At 43.2% G+C, this 26,959-nt stretch overlaps 1 protein-coding gene across 1 annotated transcript in view; it reads right to left on the bottom strand.

The window, feature by feature from the left end:
* The window catches only part of LOC135208451 (FAS-associated factor 2-like), a 116,640-nt gene that overhangs the window by 25,314 nt on the left and 64,367 nt on the right, over positions 1-26,959 (bottom strand). Inside the window, 3 exon segments of the mRNA XM_064240642.1 lie at positions 14,801-14,994; positions 14,996-15,071; positions 17,508-17,691. Of these exon segments, the coding sequence (XP_064096712.1) occupies positions 14,801-14,994; positions 14,996-15,071; positions 17,508-17,691 (454 nt within the window).

Raw genomic sequence — 26,959 nt, 5'->3', positions numbered from 1 at the left:
TTAAAATGGTGCAAACATTACCACAATCACACGTATGATTTTTTTGGAAGAGTTACCGCACGGACGTAAAGAAAATGTTATTTTTTTCATAAATTCACCATAAATCGAAATATTGTGCTAGAGACTTCCAATTAATTGCAAAATTAAGGTAAATGATTGAATATTACTAAAATATAAGAGTTTTAGCTTACAATTGCGTTTTTTGACCATTTCGGTAGAGTCAAAGTTGACCGAAGGTTGAAATTTTGGCAATTATAAACAACACCTTGATCCATGAACTCCCAGCATCCCCCAAGGCGTGTCATTCAAAAGTTTTAGGCTGGTAGGCCTAAAGTATTTTTACGCGAATTTAAAAAAAAACTTTTGTAAGTCGACGTAAAATACGTCCAGTCGGCACACGGGAGACAAAAAATGTCGACGTAAAATACGTCCAGTAGGCGTAAGAGGGTTAAGTGGTTTTTGTCTGTGTTTCGTTGTTCACCCTTGAATCAGTTTTCACACTCTGGTATTGTTATGCAAAATTCCACCCACTGTGAACTTCATTGCAGGTAAGGTGAACATTGAAAGTGGAACCTTTACTTTATTAATTGTCGTAGTATGCTTCAGGAATGAGTTCATATGCCTTTAACACGATAGCTTTCAAACAATCATAGACAATAAATTCTTCTATAAAGTGACATAAATCTTTTGTGCCCTACCTAATAATTTACTTAGAATAAGAGTGGTTCAATACTCCTGGGGCCACTCAAACCTTGCAGCAATTCTTTCAAAAGAAAAAATTAAGCCACATTACTCTCCTGAAAATTAGGGACAAATTTTAAAGCCTCTACCAAATTGATACCAGGCACTCTCATGCTGTCTCTTTTGGTCTCTCTTCTGCTTTTAACCTTTGCAGATCAATCTCAATCTGCTTTAACCTTATTTGTCTATCCAACACTTTTCCAGTTACTACAGACAATACCTCTTCTGATTGCTTAGCCTCCAGTTTACTGCCTGCCTTCATCACTTTTACATATTCATAAATTATAAACCTCCAACAACAGCAAACCCTTTCTTATAGAAACCGGGAGTTCAATTTAAATAACTCAGCTACCACCTCTAAGCCTGGCTTACTTAGTTCCGCAAGCCTGCCTTGCCACCCTCTTTCCACTAAGGAGTTCCATCACATGAAAAGTAGCCATGATGCAATACATGCAAAAACCACACATTCCGTTTGCCTGGAATATATCTGGCTGAGAGCTCTACCGAATTGTTGACTGTCCACTGGTGAACCTCCACGGTCAAGGCGTGAAGTTGACGTGAAACAAGGCCTCCCAGCTTGTTCACATAGGCAACTACCCTGGTGTTGTCCAACATGAGAACGACAGAATGACCCTCTTCTTTCTCCCAAAACTCCTTCAGACCCAGGAAGGCTGCCTTCAACTCCAAGACATTGATATGCTGCTGTTTGTCCTCCAAACTCCAAACGCCTGAGGCAATGAGGCCGCCTAAAGGAGCCCCCCAACCTACGAGGGAGGCATCTGAAAACAGAAGGAAGTCCAGTGGGAGAGAACGCAGAGGAACACCCTTCAAAAGATTTCCGTTGTCCAACCACCAACAAAGGTCTTCTCTCACTTCCGTAGACAGAGGAAGCTTTAACAGGGGCGAGTCCCCCGCCAGAGACCAGAGTTCCCCCAGTCTCCATTGTAGAGATGGAAGATGAAGGCGCCCATGAGGGAACAGCTTCTCCAGGGAAGCCAAAACTCTCAGAAGAACCTGCCACTGATGAGCTGACTGATGTGGTTCTGACAGGAAGTCGCACGCCACCACTTGCAACTTCTCCAACCTCTGATGAGACAGGAACTCTCTTGCAACCGGTGTATCCTTTGACTGGGTACAAGGTTTTTTTCCTGGTTGAGCACGATGTCCAGTTCAAGACAAAACCGAAGCAGACGATCTCTGTCCTGCAGCAACTTCTCCCTGGAACCTGCCAGGACCAACCAATCGTCGAGGTACCTCAGCAAATGGATCCCCCGAGCATGGGCCCACCTTGAGACGAGAGAGAAGACCCTTGTGAACACTTGAGGGGCTGTGGTCAGCCCGAAGCACAGGACATTGAACTTGAAGACCTTGTCTCTGAGAGAAGCGAAGGAACTTCCTGGATGTCCGATGAATAGAGATCTGGAAATATGCATCCCTCAAGTCTATCAACAGCATGAAATCGCCTTCCCTCACAGTTGCCAACACTGAACGTGGGATCTCCATCTTGAATCTTGTCTTCCTGATGAAGTGATTCAAGGTGGATAAGTTGATCACAGGTCTCCAACCTCCTGACACCTTGGGCACCAGGAAGATGTGACTGTGAAACCCCGGAGACGGACGCACCACTTCCTCTATCACATCCTTGTCCAGCATCTTCTGCACTTCCTCCGGGAGAGCCAAGAACTTCAGAGAATCTGGAGGATACACCCTCCTGAGCAGCGGCTTGTCCGAGAAAGGGGGAGAGAAGTCGAATGGCAGTAGATACCCCACCTGAAGGATATCTACCACCCACTTCTCTGCCCCATAACTCTGCCACTTGGCCCAATGGCCCACCAGGTAACCTCCCCACCCATGGCACAGGAGTGGGAGAGGCACCTAATCTACCAACGACCCCCTTTTACCTCTGCCCCAGGGGCCCCTTCTCAGCTTAAAGGAATGGGAGTGAAAGGGATGTTGGTCCTCTGACCTAGGCTGAGACGAACGGGGAGGCCCTGCCGAAACCGAACTCCTTGATGGCTTACCAGGCAACGATCTTTGTGACTGCTGCTGGGCAGGGGGAGGAGGAGAAGCTGGACGTCTCCGAGGACGAGAGACTGACTTAGACACAACCTGGTGCACTAATCTGTCCTTGGTGTCAGCCCAGCGCCAGTCTATTACATCCTCCAGCTCGGTCCGAGGGAACAGAAATTGACTCCAAAAGATCTCCATTCCTCAATGCCAGCAAGGACTCCAGGTCAACTGATCTTTCCATCCTGGATAAAGCCGCATCTCTTCTAATCAGGAGAAGGTTAGCCCAAAAATTAAAACTGAGGTGAGTTAGATACGAAAATGCCTTGCCTCCAGACTGCAACAAACTGGCAAGAGAGGAAGTATCATCAACCCCTCTGGGGACCTGTCAGAAACTATCTTGACAAAGACTGTTGACCAGAAGTCCAGCCAAGAAACCAACTGCAACATGGAGGCTGCCGTAGACTCCAATCCTGAGGCATCCTGTGGAGACAAGGACGGAGCCACCGACCTCACTTGCTTCAAAGTCAATCCCGGCTTCAGATGAATGACGTCTGGGTTAAGATGATGCAACATCAAAGTGCAGAGTTCATGGCATAGTACTTCCTATGCCTCATGAGAGGCGGGGGCAGCTTGGCAGAGCCCTCTAGAGCGAAGCAAACCGTCCTGATCTGAAGCAGGCATTAACCTTATCAAGACCGACTGGACGTGCACCGACAAGGGAAGTTGAAACGATGACTTGGGATCCCAGGAAGGCTTCCAAGCAGGAAGGAGTGAAAGACAACCGAGCCTGAGTCCTACTCTCCAAATTGTCGAATGCACGAATGAGATCGACAACTTCTGTAAAGGAATACACAAACTCTTGCATGTCTCCCTTCTCCTACTCTGGCAATGGAGACCAACGATGAGAAGGATGTGCAGGCTTATTTAAAGCGCCTTTCTCGTGTAAATTAACTGAAGAACCAGCAGCCAAACAGCCCAAAACACCAACTAATCTGTCTGGGCTGGATCCAAGTGTCGCCTCCCGCGACGAACCATCCACAACACTAGGGACATCACTACGCACTCTCCCAACAGATGACTCTCTAACATGACTGCGTACGGGCAAGGGCGTGGCAAACAAACGAACGTGTGTTAGTGAGGAATCCCGAACACTCGAGATAGAATAAGAATCCCTCTGAGTCAAACTCCTGGAAGTACCAGGGAGAGGAGCAAGCAAACACACCTGCTGTACCAAACCCGAGCTCACAACCTTCAACCTCTTGACAGACACCTTGAGATCCTTCCGGCGATGAATAGGCCCTGAAGGAGACAAGGAAACACCTGCAACATGTGCAGGAATGAGGGAGGTTGCAACACGCTCGTAACTCGATGCAGAGGACGAAGCAGCCACTGCAGATCGCACAAGGGAAGATACACTAACTCTCAGAAACACCAACACTTGCAGGAACACGGGCGTGCTACTCCTCACTCGCAGATGAAGAAAGGACAAAGTCCTAAGCCTTCCAAGCTTGATATGCCGACATGGCAGAGATGGGGAAGAAGGAGAGGAAGACAGCACTGGCTCCTTACACAATCTCTTCACAGGAGGCGGGGGTGATGCAACACGCTTCCAGTCCTCCCAGCCGACATGCCAGCAAACTTATCTTCTAAAACAGAGTCCAATCTCTTAAGAACTGCCTGGCATAAAGCCTCAGACGGATCAGCAAGAGAAGGGGCCGATGACATGGAAGGGAGATGCAGTGAACTGGATGGCAGAGATGACATCACGGCAGCTAATGACGACATAGACAAGCGAGGCAGCGCAGCGGAGATGATTGGGAGTGACGTCATCGATGGAAGTGACGTCATAAGCGGCGATGACGTCACGGCTTCTCCTCGATCCAAACGGGAAGTAGACGCCACTGGCGGAGGGATACAAAATGACTGACCTCGTGACGTCACTGGCAGAGCAATACAAAATGGCTGACCTCAGCTACCTACGAAGACGAGGCCAGGAGGAGGGGGAAGGGCCTGGACAGCTTGAGGAGGGGGGTAGCGAGCATCCATTAAGTGCGTCAGCAAACCCTCCAAGGAGGGTGGACCCCATAGACCAAGCGTCCCCCAAAGCGCCGCTATTTTGGACGCCTCCAACTCTGAAATAAAAGAAATTGATGAAAAAGCCTCCTCCCTTGAGGGAATCAAATCAACTCCCGAGGAAGAAGGGGCGACATTACATAAATCAGCCTGAGGGCCTCCCAATACTTCCAACAACAAATTGATGGAAGAAAAGGAAGGGGACACAAGCACAACACTAGCATGGGGGGTGACAGCAGCAGGAGGCGAAGCATCGGTAAGAGAAGAAAAATCCTCCCACAAAGGAGAAGAAAAATCCTCCCACAAAGGAGAAGAAAAATCCTACCACAAAGGAAGAGTAGAAACCCTATGATGCTCCCTCTTACTATAAAATAACTTCCACTGCTCTCTAGGCCACACGCGGCATTCTGTGCAGGGATTCGTCATTGTACAAACGTTAGAGCAGCACCTACTACAAGTGACGAGTGGGTCAGTCGCAGCCAAAGCCAAAAAAAACAGAACACAGAAAACCTGGAGTTCCAGGCACAAACGTTGATGAGGCCGAGAAGGAGCAGAAGAAGCCATAATAACAGCACATACACACACACTCAAACACAATCGAAACTGGCAATGAACCGGGTAAAGGCCGAGAGAGGTCAACCACAACCCTCGTCCAGGCGGTTAAAGAAAGACTGACACTGTGGCGTGGGTGCCTGGTCCTTGACATACTCTTCCCCTGATATACACATGCATTGCCAGTTCTCACAAGATTCCTTGCTTTCATCTGCGATTTAACAGGATCCAGCTAGGCACTAAAAATGATCCTATTGTTAAGACCAAAGGTTTGTTCGCGTATGAACAAACCCACTTCTAAGGCTAGACATAAAACAATTTTCATAATGAACACAAACTGGTGAGAAACAAACCCATCGACCAAATATGAGAGGACTACAGTACTCTGATATCATGCAGACAAACCCATACTGCTCAGACTTCAACTCACAGGAGAATACTTTACCACAACTGAAGGAGTACTGGGAAGTAGAAGTAGAAGTAGGTGTCTTACATGTCATCAAAACTTATCCTTTGCCCTCCTGAAAAGCCGCCAGGATCAACAGAATAGCCCAACGAACAGGGAATAAAAACAGTAAACTTGAGACAAGAAGTGCCCATGAATCGAAGGCCTTGTTGCATAATAACTGTCCAACCTACCCTTCCAAGCTCTGAACTTTCTGTGTGAAGAGTGTGGAAAGAAGGATATCAGGAAGTTGACAGGGAGTAAAGTAACAAAAAGTACAAAGTATCCTTCCCTAAGGACTATCACTACCAAATGTTCTACTTTGCTTTTTCAGACTTTTTCTGAAACCCTGCACACAGCCTTCTGAGGATCCACACAACCTACCGCACTGGGAGTTCAAAATTTCAGTTATGGTTACGTGTAAAATTTTTCTACTTAGAATGTGAGCCAGAAGCAGAATTTTGGGAAATTCTATATGGAACTTTTGCACAAAAGAGGTTGTAGGGGCAAGACCCTGAGGGGAAGACTTCAAAGACAGTGCAAAGAATTTCTAATCTCCTGATGCAAGACATCTTAGGTGATAGCCTTAAACACTTAAGGGTTAAGTTGACACTATGGGCAACTGTTAAAACTGCTACTAACGGCTTAGCAGGGCTACCCATAATAATTTAATAACTGTTTGTTACTATAAACTGAGGTGTAAAAGGAATAAGAAATTCTTCCCATAGCCTTAGTAGTAGGTCTCCAAGGGGGGTTAAACTCTGATGCATCATAAAGAAACTGCCTCTTCAGGACTAATATTTACAATTATACATATGCACATACAGGAAGTCCCAGGTTATCGGTGGGGGTTCCATTCTCAGAGGGGTGCTGATAACCGAAACTTGGAGATTTATGGCACCATAATGGCACCTCTGTTAAGTATGTTATGGCGCCATAACTCATTATTGGCACCTTATGGCACCGATAACCAGAACTCAGCCTGTTATGACGCCATACATCGCTGATTTTATGGGGCTAAACAAGTGCCATAAAACCGGATTGCAGATAACTGGGGACTGCCTGTATTATTAATCTAGCTATGCGTGCTGACAACCTCAAACTAGGTGGCGATGATGGCAGAATTCGCATATGTAGCGAAGATTCAAGTTTAGCAAGTTAGCTGACTCTTTCACGAAGTCCCACTATCTCAGGGCGATCCAAGACTTGGGCACCAACACCTTACTTCTAACAGGAGAACACAAAAAAGTGCACATACTATGGAGGGATTCGGAATGTTCCATCACAAATTCAGTTCAACATGTATTAGAACTTAAAATAAGGTTAACATCAAGTTCTAACTTCTCAACATGCTTTTTCTGAACCTGATTGGGGAGCAGAAGGCAGAGCTACAAAGAAAGTCTCAATACTAGCACTACCAAAATGCCTAACCTGAGTAGGGATAGCTGCAGATGAAGGGACACTAGGTAGGGATATATGATATATTCAAAGTCCTCAGATGAATCTCCTACATTCCTCACATCTAGTTTCAAGATCACACACTGTACCCCTGCAGCTGGTATAAACTGAATGTTGATCTACTTCACATTCCAACATATAGCCTGATATTATTGCTTTTGCTTTTGGTGGACGACATCCTAGGAAAATGAAATCACAATACCGTACACAGGTGCAAAACAGCCAAACTTTACAGAATACCAACAATCGCTTAAGCGCAATGGCGGCAAGGAGAATTCTCTCAAGCTAAAACGTTCGAAACACACCTGGTGGAGAACAGGTGAACTAGAAGTCATCCTGTCAGCAATTCGATTTTTTGTTTGAATGCCAATTCACCTAATTGGCATGGAGATAAAAGTTAACTAAACAGTAGGCAAGATTCATCCCATATAACGTAATTTAATAAACTTTATGCTATCATGACTTGTACAATAAGAACATATGCACTTTTTAAAAAACAAAAGTAATTTTTTCATATAAATGTTATTTATGGTTATATGATTTCATGACGAAATGGGCTATGTAATGGTTTTCTTACGATCGTATACAGTTCATTTTATCAATTGAATGTTGTATAAAGTCAAAATTCTGCATTCATAATTTTTTGCAAACTTATAAATCCACCCAGATTTCAAATAAGCCATAAAAAAATCTTTTATTCATATACGAACCAAACCTTCGGTCTTAACATTAGGATAAATACTCAGCATCAGCTGGAAACCGGTCAAGTTTAAAATAATTGTGTATGCAAGGGACTATTGGCATCTGTGCTTGGTCACAAGACATGTGGGGCCACCCACATCCCCCTCATTAACTCATGACCCCGTTAGTTATTTTCTTACCGCCTTTAAGTGAGGATGTGGTTTGCTTTGTCCTTTTAAAGCCGGTTTAGTTTGCCCCGTGTTGTTTTCTATTTGTTGTTTGGAATTCCCGGGTATGTGAACATGAAGCCTTCTCATGCTGCGAGACTTCCTGGATATCACAAGAAGCAGATAAACGCCCTGTTATTTTCTTCGACGGTTTCGATGTCGAAGTACTCATCGTGTAGTAAGTCGTAGGCGAAGAACCTCTTAAGGTGCGGTTAATTCGTTACCTGTGCTTGGGAATATCGCATATTCATATGCATTGCCTGTAATCCAAAGCTTTGATGTATCTGGATGTGCTTTGGGAAGTAATTATGACTAATTGTGCTCCTTTCCCTGCGGGGAGAGTTGTGCATCCCCATCTTGTTTTCGTTTCAGATACGTGAGTAGAGAGGATGCAGGTGTGCGGTTGGCGTTAGGGTTATCAGGAGAACCAACCCAAAAAGGGCAGTTGGTTTGATGTATAACGTCGTGTTGCCACCCAGGATCCCACGTGATGGATGTCCCTTTTATCCTGACATGCACTGAATGGCGGTTGGATGCGTTGCCATCTGTAAAGAAACAGATAGGGCAACAAGGCAGCCTTTAATGTCAGGTTGCTATGACTATGAGAATAACATCAACAGCCTTGCACTTGTGGTAGGGTGCTGGCTTCGCATTCGAGTTGCTCAGTGACGTCATAAACATGGCGACCGCCATGACGTCACTTCACAGCTGCGGCCGACACGAAGACGCTTCCATTTTCATTTCGAGGTATAAGAGTACTTTACAACTATGCTTTCGGACTGGAGGTTTTTAATGCACATTGTTTTTGAGAGAAATTACAAGCATTAGGAGATATAAGTCACATAATGGAAAAGACACAAGTCTTTCCTCTGTATCCTTCCGCTTAGGCGTCAAGCTTAGGTGACTGGCTTTGATGCCGGTGCGTTCTGCCTATCCTGGAAAAATAGGGACTTCGTAGCTGATCCTAGAGCCAAGAGGAGAAGTTTCTTCTCCATCTTCGAGCCAGGATTGTTATATCCTATTATATGAAAGCACAAGAAGTAGTTGTAATTGTCAAACAAGTGAATGATGGAAAGTTAAGTCTAGTGCGGCTGCTGTGAAGAGTTGGAAAAGGCTAGAATCAGGCACTTCACGACTGATCCTCGTGCCAAGAGGGGAAGAATAATTTCTTCTTCATCTTCGAGCCAGGACTGTCACATCCTTGTAAAGTAGAAATGCCACAGAAGGTTGGGTCTCTTGATCTTGGCTGCAAGCGTACCATAAACAGCTTCACGCTTCCATCAAGCGTGTTGACGTCATAGCCAAGACCGCTTGCAAATGGCGGTAGTCATGACGTCACAGCCTACTGATTCTCGATTTACTTCGCTGCCTCCGGAACCTAATACGCTTTTTGACTCATTGGTGCACACGGTAATAAAGAATAAACAGGATCTAGAGGTGAAAATGGCTAAGTACGACAAAAAGAAAAGGCGTGATTCATCATCTTCGTCTTCTTCTCTAGATGGTGTCATAACTAAGTTCGATGGCATCACTGAGTGTACCAGTCAAGCGTTGGAGGATACGGGATTTCATGACTTATCCTCAGGACAATAGGAGAAGAGTAAATTCTTCATCTTCGAACCAGGACTGTCACAGCCCAATCAGCAAGAAAATCAAGAAGTCAGTGGCTGGTAAGCTCAAAGCAATCAGACGAAGCCATTAACAAGAGTTCGAACGAGCGAAAGCGTCAACTGTCGCTGGGCTAGCGGCCAACGTGGAGTTGCCAGTGGTGACTACAAAGAGTCTAAGAGAGACTACAATGCCGTTGCTTAACTGGATACATACGCCGATGCTTTTACAAACGTTTTTACATGGACTCTAGATATCAGAGTAATAAAATATGATAAAATTGCTCTCATATTTGTATATAGGATTGCAAACAGATACCTTCTCAAATCCTACTGACTATAATATTTTCAAGATCGAGCCATCAGCGGCCATTAAAGATCAAAGGTGCCGAGGCCATATGGTTGGACGACCATGATGCATACAAATAGATACCTTCTCAAATCCTACTGACTATTCGGGATTGAGCCATCAGTGGCAATTAAAGATCAAAGGTGCCGTGGCCGTATGGTCGGAGGCCATGACATATGCAAATAGATACCTTCTCAGAGCCTGCTGACTATTCCAGATCAAGCCATCAGTGGCCATTAAAGATCAAAGATGCCGCGGCCATATGGTCGGACGGCCATGACACACACTCAGAGGGTAGGAGTGAGTTAACATCTCCTGTGGCTGAACACAGCGCGTTAGAACCGGAGGGAAGAGAAAACCAAGAATTTCTGGCATCGTATGAGGAGGTGATTGATTTGATTAGTCAATTCAATAACCTTTCGGGGAGCAAGGAGACACCTGCCAGCATGCTTCCCCCGGGATGGGATTGACATGGTGTTTGGTTTGAAAAAGGATACGAAAGTGTGTGAATTACCTTGTTCTAGTCATGTAGAGTCCATTTTACGATACGTAAAATGCACGGATTGATGGAAGGATATGGATACCTTTTAGTAATCGTATGCAGCCTGAAAGGTGGGAAGTAGCATACTTTGAGTTGACTCCAGAAAACTTCAAACCTTTACAGGTAAGGAGAATTCCCATGTTTTATATACTTGTTGGTATAAGCTGATTTCTTCCTTTAAGAATATTGACCAAACGCTTCAACTCTTACACAAGTAGTTAAAGTTAATCGAAAGCTTGGTTCCTTCGAAATTACGGTAGAACCATTTTTCTTAATGAAATCGAATGGGAACTTGAGTCGAAAGAAAGGGGTGAATGTCTTTCTTTCGTCACTTAAGGTAGCCAAACCTAAGTAGGGCACTTGTAACCTAAGTTGCTATAGCCAGGATAATTGGGTCATACCTTTTAGCCTAACAAGGGGTTATATTCGTAGCCTATTCCAGCCAGTTCGAGTCTACTACTACTATCTTAGTTAATCTGAGTAGTAGTTCTTAGCTTAGGCTGTCAGAACTAACTGGTTTGGGTATGCATGTGCTGGATTGGATCAACTAATGGTTGCGGTTTGGCTTTCGAACCTGCATTTACTACCTTAGATTAGTCTGAGTGGTACAATTCTTAGCTTAGCCGGGTCCGCTTAGCCTAACTCATAGGTTAGGTGGTTCTGACATACATGTCAACTTAGCCTAACAGTGGGTTGATGACTTAACATGATCTGGTTGCCTGAACATGCCCGTACTATCTTAGGTTGGGCGAATTAGTGCATAGGCTAGTGACTAGGCTACCCATTTGAAACTCTTTTACTACCTCAGCCTAGAAGGTTGTGGTTGTAGCCTAGCATGGATAGCCTAAACTTTCTTGAATGGCTTTACCCTAACCTAAATCATTTGGTTTCTAGGTTAAGCTAGTCTATACTAGCCTAGCCTAGTTAAATGTACATCTCAGATGGACTTAACCTACCCTAAGTGATGGAGGAGTTAGCCTAGCCTAATTGTAAGTGTTAACCTAGCCTAACCTAACCAAACCAGAGTCCTAGCTTAATTGGAAGAGTTAACATAGCCTAACCTAACCAAACCAGGGTCCTAGCCTAATTTGAAGGGTTAACATAGCCTAACCTAAACAAGCCAGGGTCAACCTGGTCTCGCCAACTTAAAATAAGTCCGTTAATTCTTAAGTGACTATACCTACTCAGACTAGTCCAAGTGGTTGTTGGCTAGGTTAACCTGGAATCTGCAAATGGGTCTCTTCCATACTGGTTAGTTTCTATATTGAAGTCATGAACCTAACAGTGGGTTCGAGCTTCAGTTGTCTAGAGCAAGGCATTAGAACCTCATCATATCTGGAAGGGGAAAGTGGGGAGTTTCCCATTCTTCAAGAGTGAGGTAGGGTAAAGTGACGTTGGGTACAATTCTGGGCTAGGTTACTCAAGAATAGCACCGTGATGGTTTCTGGCAATAAAGGATTTCCCTTTGGAGGATAGCATATTGAACATATGCCTGTATATTGTAACAGGTTACCGCATAAGGTGTTTCGTGGTTTGAATCTTAGTTTTTACAAAAACACTGAGCTGTTTAATAGCTCTCCTAGGGCTGAGGGCTGGCCTGAAGGATTGGATATTTTTTACGTGGCTAGGAACCAATTGGTCACCTAGCAACGGGAACTGCAGCTTATTGTGGGATCCGAACCCCACTATATCAATAAATTATTTTTTATCACCAGAAATAAGGTCTCTGATTCCGCATTGGCCGAGATGGCAGTAGGACCTCGGACCACCGGTTGGCAGATGAGTGCACAAACCACTCGTCCAGAGAGGAACTCGTATAATGGAAAAACGATGTAATAGCTGTCTCAGGGGTTTCACCCATCGAGTAGCCTAAGGATTCCATTTGCGATACTGGGAACAACCTGGAGGTTACGCAAACTCTAGGTTCTACCATGTCCCGGACGGAAGGATGGGTTCCAGTAATTAAGGACCCAGGATGAGTGACCGATAAAGTTTATCGTAGCACAATAATCGCTACCAGGTTCGTGTGGGGAAGAGGCACCACCGATAGGTAGAATTAATATCTCAAGGTCTGGAGGTTGACCAGTATCCCCTTTCGAACTAATAGTTCTCAGTTTTTGGGTGTAGGGTGTCATCTCGGACATAACACGACTCCAAAGGTCGTCAGCTCACATATACAGAATGACTCTTTGACCGTGACTGCCTGTATAGTGGACGTTTCTGTCCATTAAAGGCATTCGGTCAGTAGACAATGATCTGGTGGAGAGGTTGTCAGAACAGAGGGAAGAATCTCTGTAATTACATGTTTACATGCATGGTGATATACATTGGACTGGTGATTGGGCCTGTGAATGTTGCTTCACACTGACTAATCTTCAGATGAATCAGGAGCAGTGAACTGGATGGGGCACATAAGAACTCCGATCTGATAAGTGAAAACATACTCTGTATCAGAGAAAGCCTTGACGGACTACCACCAGGCACATACATCAGTCACGTTACAAGAAACTGACCGTGGATGGGGGTCTTCCTCTGACTTTGGTAGAGTAGGAGTACCCAATAACCAGGGTTTTGACGTAGACTCAAAAGTAGTCTGGAACATCAGTTCCAATTGGTCCCGGAATCCGGGATAATAAGTCAATGCAGCACAGGTCATGATGACAGATACATTTCTTAGTCATGCTCAGTACAGTGTGAGTATGTGTGAGGGACCTTCCGCAGGGCCAGCTTTGACTTGTCAAAGTACTCTGTGGTTATAGAAAGAACTACGTCACCTAGAACATTAAGGTGGTAGATGTAAAGGAACAGACTAAACAGAGGCAATCGGTCAAGCCTACTCCTTGTTTGTCAAGTTGTACCAATGAGGTTATACAGAAGAGAAGGTCATCAGAGGAATATGGGCCTTCTGGCATTTAAGAATATATCTGTTAAAATGATTGTGACGGTTGGTCTGTGACTGTATCGAAGCTCAAAATTAAGCAATTTTAAGGAGGTGTCTGTCTGTTCACTGAAATTTGAGAGTGGGTTCTTTGTGATGAAAACCACTTTCAATTTCCTGTATATATATATAAGGTTGCCCAGAGGTCCTTGGACTCAATTTCCTTGGGTCCTTTGGTGGCTGCTCAACAAAAGGTGTAACTCATCCAGTACCCCTGGCGGGTCAGTTGCTATCTTGTCTAAGATGATGGTATGAATGTGAAATGGAGGAGTTAACTGGCCTCTTTCCTTTTCAAATTTCTGTCTCCTTCTTTACTTAGGGCAGTAAGAAGAGAGTACCATCATAAGCTGGAACGGACAAGGTACAGGTGAGTGGCCAAACTGTTAGGGTTAGTATCAATAAGATACCTATCAGTAGCAGGACATTCCTCTCTTTAGCAAGGGGGAGAGGAATGATAACAAACCTACATGAGTGGATGAATTGGTTTGTTAGGGGAACAGATCTTCTTACCTTCCTCAAATGCAATGAACTATGACATTGTGTAAAAACCCAGAAGTCTGACTCTATGATATTCATATATGTCTTAGATTCGGAAATACTGGTCAGTTGTTTCGTAGATTTCTGGTATTCAGAAAACTGATCAAAGGTGGCAAACTCCCAGTTGGTTAATAGCACTTACCTCCCACCAAGAGTAAGTCTATCCTAATGTTAAGACCGAAGGTTTGTTTCGTATATGAACAAATGACAAATTTGTAACTAATTTGTATTTTTCATAACTTACAAACCTGAGGTCTTAACATACAAAGGCCCACCTCTAACCACCCCTCCATCAACTAATCTCGGTATGTGGGTGGCCCCACATGTCTCGTGACCAAGCACAGATGCCAATAGTCCCTTGCGTACACAATTATTTTAAACTTTACCGGTTTCCAGCTGGCGCTGAGTATTTATCCTAATGTTAAGACCTCAGGTTTGTAAGTTATGAAAAATACAAATTAGTTACAAATTTGTCATGTTTCACAACTGTGTATTAATTATAGCCAAAATTTCACAATCTGATATCTATTAAAGGCAGTTTATGCTGTAAAGTATAGATTGTAGCAACTGCAACATGAACAAGTGACAGGTAAACTCTGCTACATATATCTTTCTTGTAATGTAAAACTAAAAATACATACCTTTCTGCTCTGGCTACTACAAGATAAGCTTCATTATCTCTTACAAGGATTTGAAGCTGGGAAGTAAGCTGCTCTGGAGGGATTGGTCCTTCTAAACGGCCCACGACAGTCATTCGACCATCTCTTAAAACAATGAGGGCCAGAAAAGGATACGCATTTTCTCTTAAAGCTTGGGAAACTCGGTAGCCCTCAGCCCGTGGTGACTGAGCATCCCCAAAATATCAGATTGCTATTAATGTATTCCACCACCCCATTATCTGATAACGTAGTCCTGTTTCAAGAAAAGCTATACTGTATCAAAATATCAACAGATGGAAGAATTTTTGTGTAAATCATATACAAAACTCTTAAAAATTTTAAATGTAAAAGTCACTTATTACAATTTATGCATCTTATCAAGCAGAGAATTAAGAACTGAAAAACCTAGAGGAAAGTAAGTCCAACATTGTAGCACAGAGAATTATGAAAGCTGCTAGTGTGTGCTGAAGCTGTTATGGAATACAAATAGTATTTGCATTTACTGTAATCCTGTACAATGTTACAGGAAATTGATAGTGTTGCAGTTATCAAGTAGATTAACCAGAATGAGCTAATTTATTTAGCTTTCAAAAGGGCTGGCACAAAGGATTCTTTTTATTAATTATTAAGGTTCAGATTCTACTTACTACATCACAACTCTAAAAATTTTATAATTGGGCTCACTGAAAATGATGGAGATTGTAAAAAAACTTCCATAAATGATTTATTTTCAAAACTTGAAGTTCACTGTAGACTACATCTTGGACATTCACACAGATTTTTTTAATTGTTAGTGCTACTTTACAATCTGTACTAATAAGAACTGGATCATGTGGGCTATTCATCAAATATTCAAGGGTCAAACAAGACTGACCAATTCTAAGACACGTCAAAACTTGTGCAAGTTTGTCTGTCCTTTTCATGAGATGAATTCCATATTTCAACTATGGGCTTACTTTTTTCAATTTGGTAACATTTTTCCCCCATATATTCTGCCATTTATTGATTATGATGGGCTTTGAGACGTTATATAATTACTACTACCTATAATTGTGTGATCTGGTCACAGCAGTTGCAACTTTGGTTTGGTATTGGCTTCTCCATTTCCTTTAACACATACATGGACAGAAATCCAACACATTTCTACATTTATACCTTCTTTGTATAATTTGTGAAGTGAAAGTGTTATTTGTTGAGCAAGGGTATTTTAGATTATGACTTGGAAGGATTTCTGTAGCACGTCTTAGTTACTAAAACTTACAAATTTCTGCAATTATTTATGTTCCCTAATTTTAAGAACTGATCCTATTAGAGTCTACTTAAGACTCAGAGGTCTAGAAAAACTAAGCCCTATTAGTAATAATAATCATACAATTCTGCTGTGAAAATGAAACACTGTTAAAGAAGAAAAACAATTATGTTTTGTTGAGTGGTATGGCTGCAAATCCCGTGCCTGACAAAGAGTAATGCAAATCCCATGTTTGACAAAGAGTAATGTAGTAGTATTAAAGTTTGATCATTCTCAAAGAAAAAACTGAAAGGTTAGCAATCCTAATCTATAGAAAATTAATAACCTCCTGGTAAAGTTATCTTTAATCTTCCTACAACAAAGAAAAGGAAATATGAAACACTGAAAAACTCTGGCAGAGCTGGATGGATGTAAAATAAGTATTTTTTAATAAAGTTTGTAACATCCAATACTGATATCAATATATGTAATTTAAATTTAAATAAACTTACACATAAACAACAACTAAAAACACTGGTACTTTAAAGTAGTATTACAGAAGTATTACACAAACATGAACACCAATAATAATACTGTGATAATTGCTCAGTAGTTCAACAGTGAGCAGAATGAGTGTGTTCTGTTCATAAGAAGTATGACAAAACAGCCTTTAACGGACTTTTGGAGCAAATGCTTGACAAAAAGCAAAAATAAGTTCTTCAAGTGAAGATACTAAAATGCTAAAAACAACCCAGTGTTGGTTATAAAACAACTTTTGTGATGTGGGGAAAGGTAATAAGGTGGATCATCCTGTTCATTCTCTTCTATTCTATTCTTGGATGTTGTGAACATGTTGAATCCATTTCAAAAAATACAACCAGACATGGAAATATCTCTTCACAGAACTGGGGCCATTTGAATAGGAAAAAAGGATCAGTGAGTAAATTTCGTGGGAAAAAAACTACAAAAAGATTACAGGAGCAGCAATCTGACTACTAGAAATGTTAGTTTCAAAAATATATCATGCTAATAAATGGAACGTAGCAAAGGAAGTTTCTCAGTTACCAATAACACAAGGGAGCATACAGTATGCAGCTATTTTGATAGATGCCTCAAAGGCTTACTAGTCCATCTGAGATGCCTTGAACGATTTACTTGATAAGTAAAATAATAAATCAATCACAGGAGAATATTGACAACTTTAACCTATTCTTGTACTAAATAGTAGTAGAACTATTGACAAACACAGCTGGTAATCTATTCTAAGCTACAGCCTTTGAAGTGACAGTCCCCAGTGGATTCTGTTGAACTTTATTAGTTTGAGGTTTCATCCACCAAATTTAGTCTAATTACTACTTAAGGGGTATGTAAAGCAGCCAGAGAGAGAGAGAGAGAGAGAGAGAGAGAGAGAGAGAGAGAGAGAGAGAGAGAGAGAGAGAGAGAGAGAGAGAGAGAATTTACCTGCAAAATCCTGGCGTGTCTTGGTGGTCCCCACAGTGCAGGTAAACCAGAAGAAACTTAAGTTCTGTTTTAGCATGTGTTAAAGCTTGGGAGTATGAACCACGGAAAAATGATGGATGTTGTAGACCATACTCTTTTTCGTATTCTCCAATAAAAGAAAGCACATCCCCAAGAGGATCTGTTACTGGAAGATAAAAATAAATGTTGGTCAACATGAATATAAACTTAGAAGTAAAATAATGACATACTCTTAATTACAAATACCCTTTTGTGTCATTGATACAACCTCTCTAATTTTTTATCCCTTGATGCCAAATTAGGATAGATCAAAACAATGCTGTATAATTGCTGTCTATGGAAGAAAAACCAGAAGTATATACATGTAACTAGCAGATAGCCAACATTCCTGATTACAGAAGTCACCTCACCTACCAGATCCATCTCATTGGTACTATCTGCAGCACAGATGTTATACACCAAATAATGGGAAGGGAAAACAGCATTCTCAATAGAAATAAGGGCCTTGCATCTAAGAAACATAAAATAGAAATAAGGCCTTGCATCTAAGAAACATAAAAGGCCTTGCATCTAAGAAACATAAAATTATTTGCAACCTGTAGTGTCTTCACCTTAAAATTTCAAGGTACCTGTAACGTCCCTTATGAAAGGTGCATATTACCATAATATATGCTTAAATGCCCCATCAATCAATATTAATAATGGAGACATTGCTAATTCTGCTGGAAACTTTCATTGATAGCATAATATCAGCTGTATCATGCAAAACCATCAATATCTAAATTCATGGTAATTTACTGTCCCAATACTCTACAGCCATACAAAAGATCATTTATACAGAGCATAAGCCACTTGGTCCAAAATCAACTATGTACTACATACCTAGTATTTCACATAAATTTCACATAAATTGAAAATGAAGCTGAGGATCAGCAGGGATAGAGGTGCAATTTCACATCTAGAAAGGTAGTCCCCAGTTATCGGCGGGGGTTCCATTCCCGATGGCATAATGATAACTGAAAATTGGCAATAACAGCACCGATCTCTGGTTATAGGCACAGACAACAGGGATCGGTGCCACTGTTAAGTGGGGATCGCTGCCAATAACCGGAGATCTGTTCCAATAATCGGAGATCAGTTATCATCATCGCTAGACAAGCACTGTAAAACCAGATCCCAATAACCGAGGCCACCAATACCTGGGGACTGCCTGTAGTAATAGGGTTTTAGATTTTGCATGAAATAACTACGTATAGTAATCTGCGTCACAAAATGACAAATTTTTTAATCAATTTGTATTTCCATAATTTGTATTTCCATAGCTAAAGGTCTTAACAATAGGATAGGATAAGATAATATTCTTGCACCACCTGGAAACCAGTTAGAAACAATCAAAGATTGTAAAGCAAGGAATCTGTGGCATCTGGCAACTCATACGTTACGAGGTGGAAGGTGGTCACCGACCAGGCAGATGTATCAGTCTTTCTTTAACTGCCTTGGAAAGTAGTTACTTGTGCTCTCCTTACCAAGCCAGTTGCTTTGTTTGCCTGTGATTTTGTTTCAGTGTGTGTGTGCGTGTTCCTTGTTTGTTTATCATGAGTCCTCCACTTCTTCCGGGCCTCCTTAATGCATTCAGGGATTTCTGTGTTCCAGGTTTTTGGCTGCTACTACTGCAGATCCCTATACTACATGCAGTAGATGCGATCTAATTTTTGCAACATTACTAATCCTTGCCTGGAATGTTGTTCCTGGCCTGTGTCGCAGTGGAGGGTGTTCTACAAGAGGAGGGAGCATCATTCATTATCTACTTGTCCTTCTTGGGAGGATTTTTTGCTTTCTCATTTGGACGGTTCAGCATCCCCTTCTTCCAGAAGCATTCCCTCTGCGTCGATTATATGAAATTATGTTTAATGTAGCCCCCTATCCCGTGGGATTTATAATGTCCTTCCCGAGATGGAGGAGGCTACGCTTTCTGCTTCCTTTACTACAGATTCCAAATCAAACAAGATGGCAGCTGTTTTGGTGTCTCTAGGCCTATGGGGTGCCCCTCACTGGCCAGCCTACTCTCGCTTTTCTCGGCTGCTTGTCACCCACCTCCAGTCCCCTCGGCAGTCCCCCCACCTCCAGGTCTACACTACTTTGGCACTTGTGTGCTGCCTCCTAGCAGGACGCCCTTGTCAACGTCAACACTTACTGGGTCGTCCTTTATTGCTCCGCCAGTAAGGCCATCGACCAGCAATGCCAATGAAGTTGTCATGACGTCACTCCCAGCATCCTCTCAGTCTATGACATCAGCTGCGGTGGCATCTCTGCCTCCCATTGTTGTGACGCCATCTCCATCTTCCCCTATGATGTCATTAAAACCACTCGCTGAGCCATCGGAGATGTTGTTTCAAGCTATGGTCGAGAGGCTGGACTGTTTTTCGAGATAGGTATCCTGCTCTCTCTGGCAAGAAGCATCGTAGGAGTTTTTTCCTTGCCTCCTTCAAGCAAGAGATGTCGTAGAGGGAGTAAGCACTCTCCTCCTCCATCTCCCTCTGCTTCTTCATTTCCTTCTCCTCGTCCTCGAGTCAAATAGAGAATTCTGAACTTTGTGGCGTCGTCTCTTCTGCGAGTGAGAGGAGTGCTTCACTAACTTCTCTACATTGATGTGTCTCTCCCTTACATGTACATGGCCATGCAAGTGATAGTCCTCACCACTCCTCACCACTCATACACAGTAGCTTAGAACACTCGTCCTGCAGCTGCCACACCAGCAGTCCCTGTTCGGGTGCCAAAAAATAATGTGGCGGGATAACAAGCTTAAAAGCAAGCAGCAAATCCCCCCCACATAAACTTAATCTATCTGGCTACCAAACCCACCCTCAATCACACTTTCCTCTTTACACTACAAAATACAGCAGGACAATTGACCCATGCCTACATACAGAACACGTCAACCACACAACTTACCCCAACACAACAACCTGCCAACACCAACACTGCCCCAACCACCGCTCACAGACACCGAAACACACTACCAACCTCTTCAACCTCACCACAACCAGACAAACACACACACAACAACTTTACAACCCCAAAATCTATCAAACAACACATCAACGGACAAAACTGCTGCCAAAACCAACTTTATGCTTCCACGAACGCCTTACTTCTTACAATTCTCGTAACAGACTTCCGCCACCGATCTACACAACAGAGTGCCACAACAGACATGCTTCCGACCGCGCCTCTCTCTCTCTCTCTCTCTCTCTCTCTCTCTCTCGTTCTCCTTCTCCTCTCTCTCTCTCTCTCTCTCTCTCTCTCTCTCTCTCTCTTTTTTTCAACCCTTGGAGACGTTGTCAAATATAAACTACTATCATTACTCCTCCATAATGCCACACAAAAGTATAATGTTCGTAAGGCCCCATATATATATATAACAGTGATAAAATCAATGCAACCAGTTTTAGGTCATTTGTACTCCCTTTACTAGAATACTGTTCTCCAGTGTGGATGTCTGCTTCTGCCAGAGATTTATCTCTTTTAGATAGAGTGGTTTGTGGTGGTAGATTTCTGTTTCCTAATACTAGTAGTACAGGCAGTCCCCGGTTATCGGCAGACTGAGTTATCAGCGATCCGGTTTTATAGGGCTTGTCCAGCGCCATAAAATTGGCGATTTATGACAACATAACGGGACGAGTTCCAGTTATCGGTGCCATAAGGCACCTTATAGGGTTCTTATAGTGCGCCTTAAGGGTGCTTATGGCACCGATACCCAGACATCAGCACCATAAATCATCAGGTTTCAGTTAATGAGTGTTTTCGCTTATCAGCACACCCCCAGGAACGGAACCCCCACCGATAACCAGGGACTGCCTGTACGTAGTTTTATGACTTGGACCATTGACAGATGGTCTTGTTTGTCACTTTTTAATGAGTTGTATTTCAACAGAGATCTTTCACGTTCACAATTGATCCCCAATCCCCTTTATCTGCCACGAGCAACCAGATTCACTGAACAGCAGCACCAATATGCAGTAAATGTGGCTCACTGTCAAACTTCTCAGTTCCAGAGGTCCTGTCATCCTCACATCAATGGACTGTGGAACAGCCTCCCAAATGAAGTCATGCAACTGGAACTTGAGAAGTTTAAGCGAAGGTGCAATACATTACTACCCTAATACTATTCTCCTAGGTTTCTAATACATTTTTATCTGTTTGTTAATTTTTTTCTAAATAAATGGGGTCTCTTCTTTCTGTATTTCCCTTTGCCTCGTCTTACTTCTTCCTAGTGAACACCATATTCTTTGGAAGCTTGAACTCAAGTCAATGGTCCCTGTGGGCTTATTCCTTATGAAAAGATTTCATCTTCTGAATAATTAATAATAATAATAATAATAATAAATAATAATAATAATAATAATAATAATAATAATAATAATAATAATAATAATAATAATAATAATAATAATAATAATAATATATTTCGGAAGGAGACCCTCTCGTAGACTTTTTTGTTAAAAATGACTGCTGCTTCAGCACTATTAATCTTGTAAAGAGTCTTCTCTATCTTTCTGATGACGGCTTTCTCGTTGTTGCTTAGACTGGCGAGCAACGCACCAAAGGGCATGGTAAAATTCGGTTGAGTCATTTGATTTATTATTACTTAAACAATCTCTCTCTCTCTCTCTCTCTCTCTCTCTCGTCTCTCTCTCTCTCTCTGTCTCTCTCTCTCTCTCTCATCTCTCTCTCTAACACGACGTTTTTTTTTTTGTTTTTTGTTTCCCCCTCCTGGATCGACAGGACATTATCAAGCGATAACTGCTGAGGGACTGAATTCCAGTGGCGAGTCCATCTCCTTTTATCTTGGTGTTGCGAGCTCTTGAGTACGGTCAGAGCACCTCTCCGGCAGGTCGGGTTTCATTGGCTCCTGGGAAGGTGACTCATACGGCGGTCGTTTACGAGTCTTGCAGACCTTCTCAGGTGGGGGGTATCACCGGGAGCCTCTTGATTGGCTTCTACCTGAGTGACGTCAGCCCTGGTATTATTCTCATGTCCGGTTTTAGTTTCATGCGCGCTGGTACTTTTGTTGGGGGGGGGGGGGGGGGGGGGGGGGTGTGTGTGTGTGTGTGTGTGTGTGTGTGTGTGGTCTCCTCACACACGTCGGTATCAGGAACGCTTCTTGGGTGGTATTAAGGGGAGGCTTTTCCTCGAGGATGAGCAGCGCTTCTAGGAGACGCAGACGTCGTGGGTCAGGTGCTCTCCCGATGATCTTAATATTCTGACAATGTCGTCTCTCGTGATGTTTCTGTGGTGTAGTACAAGGGCGTGCTGCCTAATGGCGCCCTCCTGGGCGTGGCAGGAAATCCTTTTTGACAGGCGCATACGTATCGGTAGACGACATTGGATTGCTTCAGGGGGTCTCCTACCGGCAGGGAGGGGTTGTTCTTCATCAGGAGGTCCTTCGTACGCCGATTCTTGTAGTAAATAATGAGGGACACTCTCTTTCCTTCCTCCTCCATGGGGCGAACGTGTTCCTCTATTATTTTCTTCATGGCTGCTTCGTCCTCCTTGTATTGGTGGTGCATAAAGGCTTTACAGAAAACACGTCCGCCCCATGGAGGAAGGAAAGAGAGTGTCCCTCATTATTTACTACAAGAATCAGCGTACGAAGGACCTCCTGATGAAGAACAACCCCTCCCCGCCGGTAGGAGACCCCTGAAGCAGTCCGACATCATCTACCGATACGTATGCCCCGCCCAAGGATGCCCTGGGATTTACATCGGCATGACGACGATGCGCCTGTCAAAAAGGATTTCCTGCCACGCCCAGGAGGGCGCCATTGGGCAACACGCCCTTGTAGTACACCACAGAAACATCACGAGAGACGACATCGTCAGGAATATTAAGACCATCGGGAGAGCACCTGACCCACGACGTCTGCGTCTCCTAGAAGCGCTGCTTATCCTCGAGGAAAAGCCTCCCTTTAATACCACCCAAGAAGCGTTCCTGATACCGACGTGTGTGAGGAGGACCACACCCCTCCCCCCCAACGAAAGTACCAGCGCCCATGAAACTAACACCGGACATGAGAATAATACCAGGGGTGACGTCACTCAGGTAGAAGCCAATCAAGAGGCTCCCGGTGATACCCCCCACCTGAGAAGATCTGCAAGACTCGTAAACGCACGCCGTATGAGTCACCTTCCCAGGAGCCAATGAAAACCCGACCTGCCGGAGAGGTGCTCTGACCGTACTCAAGAGCTCGCAACACCACGATAAAAGGAGATGGACTCGCCACTGGAATTCAGTCCCTCAGCAGTTATCGCTTGATAATGTCCTGCGATCAGGAGGAAACGTCGTGTTAGAGAGAGAAGAGAGAGACGAGAGAGAGAGAGAGATGAGAGAGAGAGAGGGGACCGAGAGAGAGAGAGAGACGAGAGAGAGAGAGAGAATTGTTTAAGTAATAATAAATCAAATGACTCAACCGAATTTTACCATGCCCTTTGGTGCGTTGCTCGCCAGTCTAAGCAACAACGAGAAAGCCGTCATCAGAAAGATAGAGAAGACTCTTTACGAGATTAATAGTGCTGAAGCAGCAGTCATTTTTAACAAAATAATAATAATAATAATAATAATAATAATAATAATAATAAACAATAATAATTGTAATAATAATAATAAGACTAAAAAAAAACATTTCAATACTCATTTGTTTACATTCCCAGCTGTCTGCATATGATTGTCTGACTGCTATGTGCGGGTATTGTAACCCTTGTCTCAAGAGAAAGATGTCTCAAGGGAAAGAACAGGTAAAACTTCTAAAATGCTACTGCATGTATTGCTATTGTAAAAATGATATTGTTATGATACAATAAAGTTTGTTCATACTTACCTGGCAGATATATATATATAGCTGTATTTTTCTGAAGTCCGACAGAATTTTAAAAACTTCCGACACACGCAGTGGTCGGCCAGGTGGTTAGTACCCATTCCCGCCGCTGGGAGGCGGGTATCAGGAACCATTCCCACTTTTCTATTCAATAATTTTTTATTTCCACTGTCCCCCTGAGGGGAGGTGGGTGGGTACTTGATTATATATATCTGCCAGGTAAGTATGAACAAACTTTATTGTATCATAACAATATCATTTTGTTCATGAAACTTACCTGTCAGATATATATATAGCTGAATCCCACCTTTGGAGGTGGGAAGGGACAGAATAGAAGGTATTTTGGGAAACAAATGCATGCAGATGATTTACATCTTGGTTCCACCTGTTAGCATAGCTGGCTTCGAGGTTACTGCCACGTTAAGTCTGCTTGTGCTACTAGAGTTGCCAGCGAGGTAGAGACCTATATAGCTGGTGCACTCCAGATGATCTGTCAACAGGGGCGAGACCCCGACGTGACTAGACCATATTGACCATACCATGAGGGCTAAGAAGTAAAAATAAAATATTTATAATATATATATATATATATATATATATTATATATATATAGATATATATATATATATATATATATATAGCACCACCTGACCAACCTAGCCCAAAGTTAAGGTGTTTTAAAATAACTAAGGCTTAAGAGTTTAAGAAGTCGCCGTTGTCGGCGACTCAACAACTAAATTAAGAGCTCTTCCTAACCATTTTCTACAGGATAGGATGAGTGGTACTTCTTGCCCCAAGATTGTGTCTGCAGACACGTATGGCCCTAGCGAGCAGCAGATCTCATATGCCATCTTCACATCTCGCAGGGAGTGTGAAGTGAACACAGAGTTGCTTCGCTAAAACATGGTACTCAGGATGTTGCTGAGTGCCATGCTCTGTTGAAATGCTTCCGAGGCCGTGCCCTCACCTCGTGAGCATTCAGATAAAAAGATTTCAAATCTTTGTGCAAATACAATGAAGGAGCATTTTTGAAAGAACTCCTTAACACTAAAGCCAGGGTGTTCTTCGATATGGGCAAGTCTGGTCTTTTTCGGAACACTGCAGATTGCCCGAATGACTTCGACTTTCTTGAGTTTTATGTAGATAAAACTTGAGACCCGACAGGGCACAGGACTCTCTCTGGCTCCTGCCCACTAACTTGTGCCATCCTTGCTTCCAAGCTCCTGGCCCAAGGACAAAACGGGTTTCCATTCTTAGGAGGACAACGGAAGGCTTAGAGAGCACACCGCCTTGTGTTCTCTAAAGCCAAAACTTGTGACGATGGCTTAAAATTTCACTAACCCTCTTTGTCGTATCTAGGGTGTTAGAAGAAGGCCTTCCTGATCACATGCAAGAAGTTAACAGGTAGGAGAGGTTCGAATGCTTTGACATCAAGAACTTCAGACTACGTCTAAGTTCCATATTGAAAGCTTCGATCTGGACATGCACAGTCAGTCCGTCTGTACTAAAGTCAGGTGACCGACCAGTTGACCAGTCAGACGAATCAAGGACAGCAAGGCTGTACCCTGAAGACCATAAGGCACTATTCTTTGCTGAAGGATGAGTGTCTGGACTGCCTGGGTGGGCGATTCAATCTAAGCAAACCTTGGGGGTGTATCAACGCAACCCAACGTCGTCAGCGAAATAAACTCCTGACTCGAGCTTCTGGTGCCAGGAGAAAGGAGCGAGGAGCAAAAAGGCGATTCAGTCCCGAAGGAAGAATGCCTGACAGTCCAACCTGGTCTCATGTTACACGATCATCGGGGGGTATAAACGCAACCGACTTCGTCAACAAGAAACTCAGGGCTACTATATGTCGCCTGATCTCGCACGAGTGTCTGACTCCAAGAAAACAGGTGAGACAAAAAGTAGATGGTGAGCGAGTTTCGAGATTCCACAGAACTCAAAGATCGTGAAGGGCTTTGTTGTTTGACAGACGCAAATCTCTGAGCCCAAAGGCCGTCAACAACATATTTGCATATTCTTTAATAGTTGTGACTGCCAGCTTATCCCATTCTTCAGACGGAAATGGAAGACGGTAATCTTATTCCTGTCAACATCTCGATAGTCTGAACGTAGTCAGACTCAGAGCGGAGAGGTTATAGGTACCTTTCGAGTTAGAGTAGACCGACTCTCTCGGAAAAGGTCCTTGGAAAGTGAACTAGGAAGTATGTGACCTCTGTGAATCCAGGATCCTGAAGGCCACATGGGGCGATCAGCGTCATTGTCGCTCCCTGTACGTCATAAATCCTCTTATTACATTTCCTAAGCGATGAAAAAGGGGAAAAGAGACTAAACATCCATCCCGTTCAATATCATAGGATGGCGTTTAATGGTACCGATCCCGGCATCGAGAATAAGGGAGCAGAGAAGAAGAAGCCTCTTCGTCCTCAACATATCGAAGAGAAGAATGAAAGGGCGTCCCTAAAGTCTACACAACTCTCAACTTACTTCTAAAGAAAGATTCCACTCGGAAGTGAATAGTTGCTGCCGTCAATCGAGACGATTCGTACGGACTTTT

The sequence above is a fragment of the Macrobrachium nipponense genome, chromosome 35, assembly GCF_015104395.2.
Source record: "Macrobrachium nipponense isolate FS-2020 chromosome 35, ASM1510439v2, whole genome shotgun sequence".
NCBI classification, from domain to species: domain Eukaryota; kingdom Metazoa; phylum Arthropoda; class Malacostraca; order Decapoda; family Palaemonidae; genus Macrobrachium; species Macrobrachium nipponense.
The sequence above is the reverse complement of the archived record's forward strand: the minus strand, read 5'-3'. Positions and strand labels throughout refer to the sequence as shown.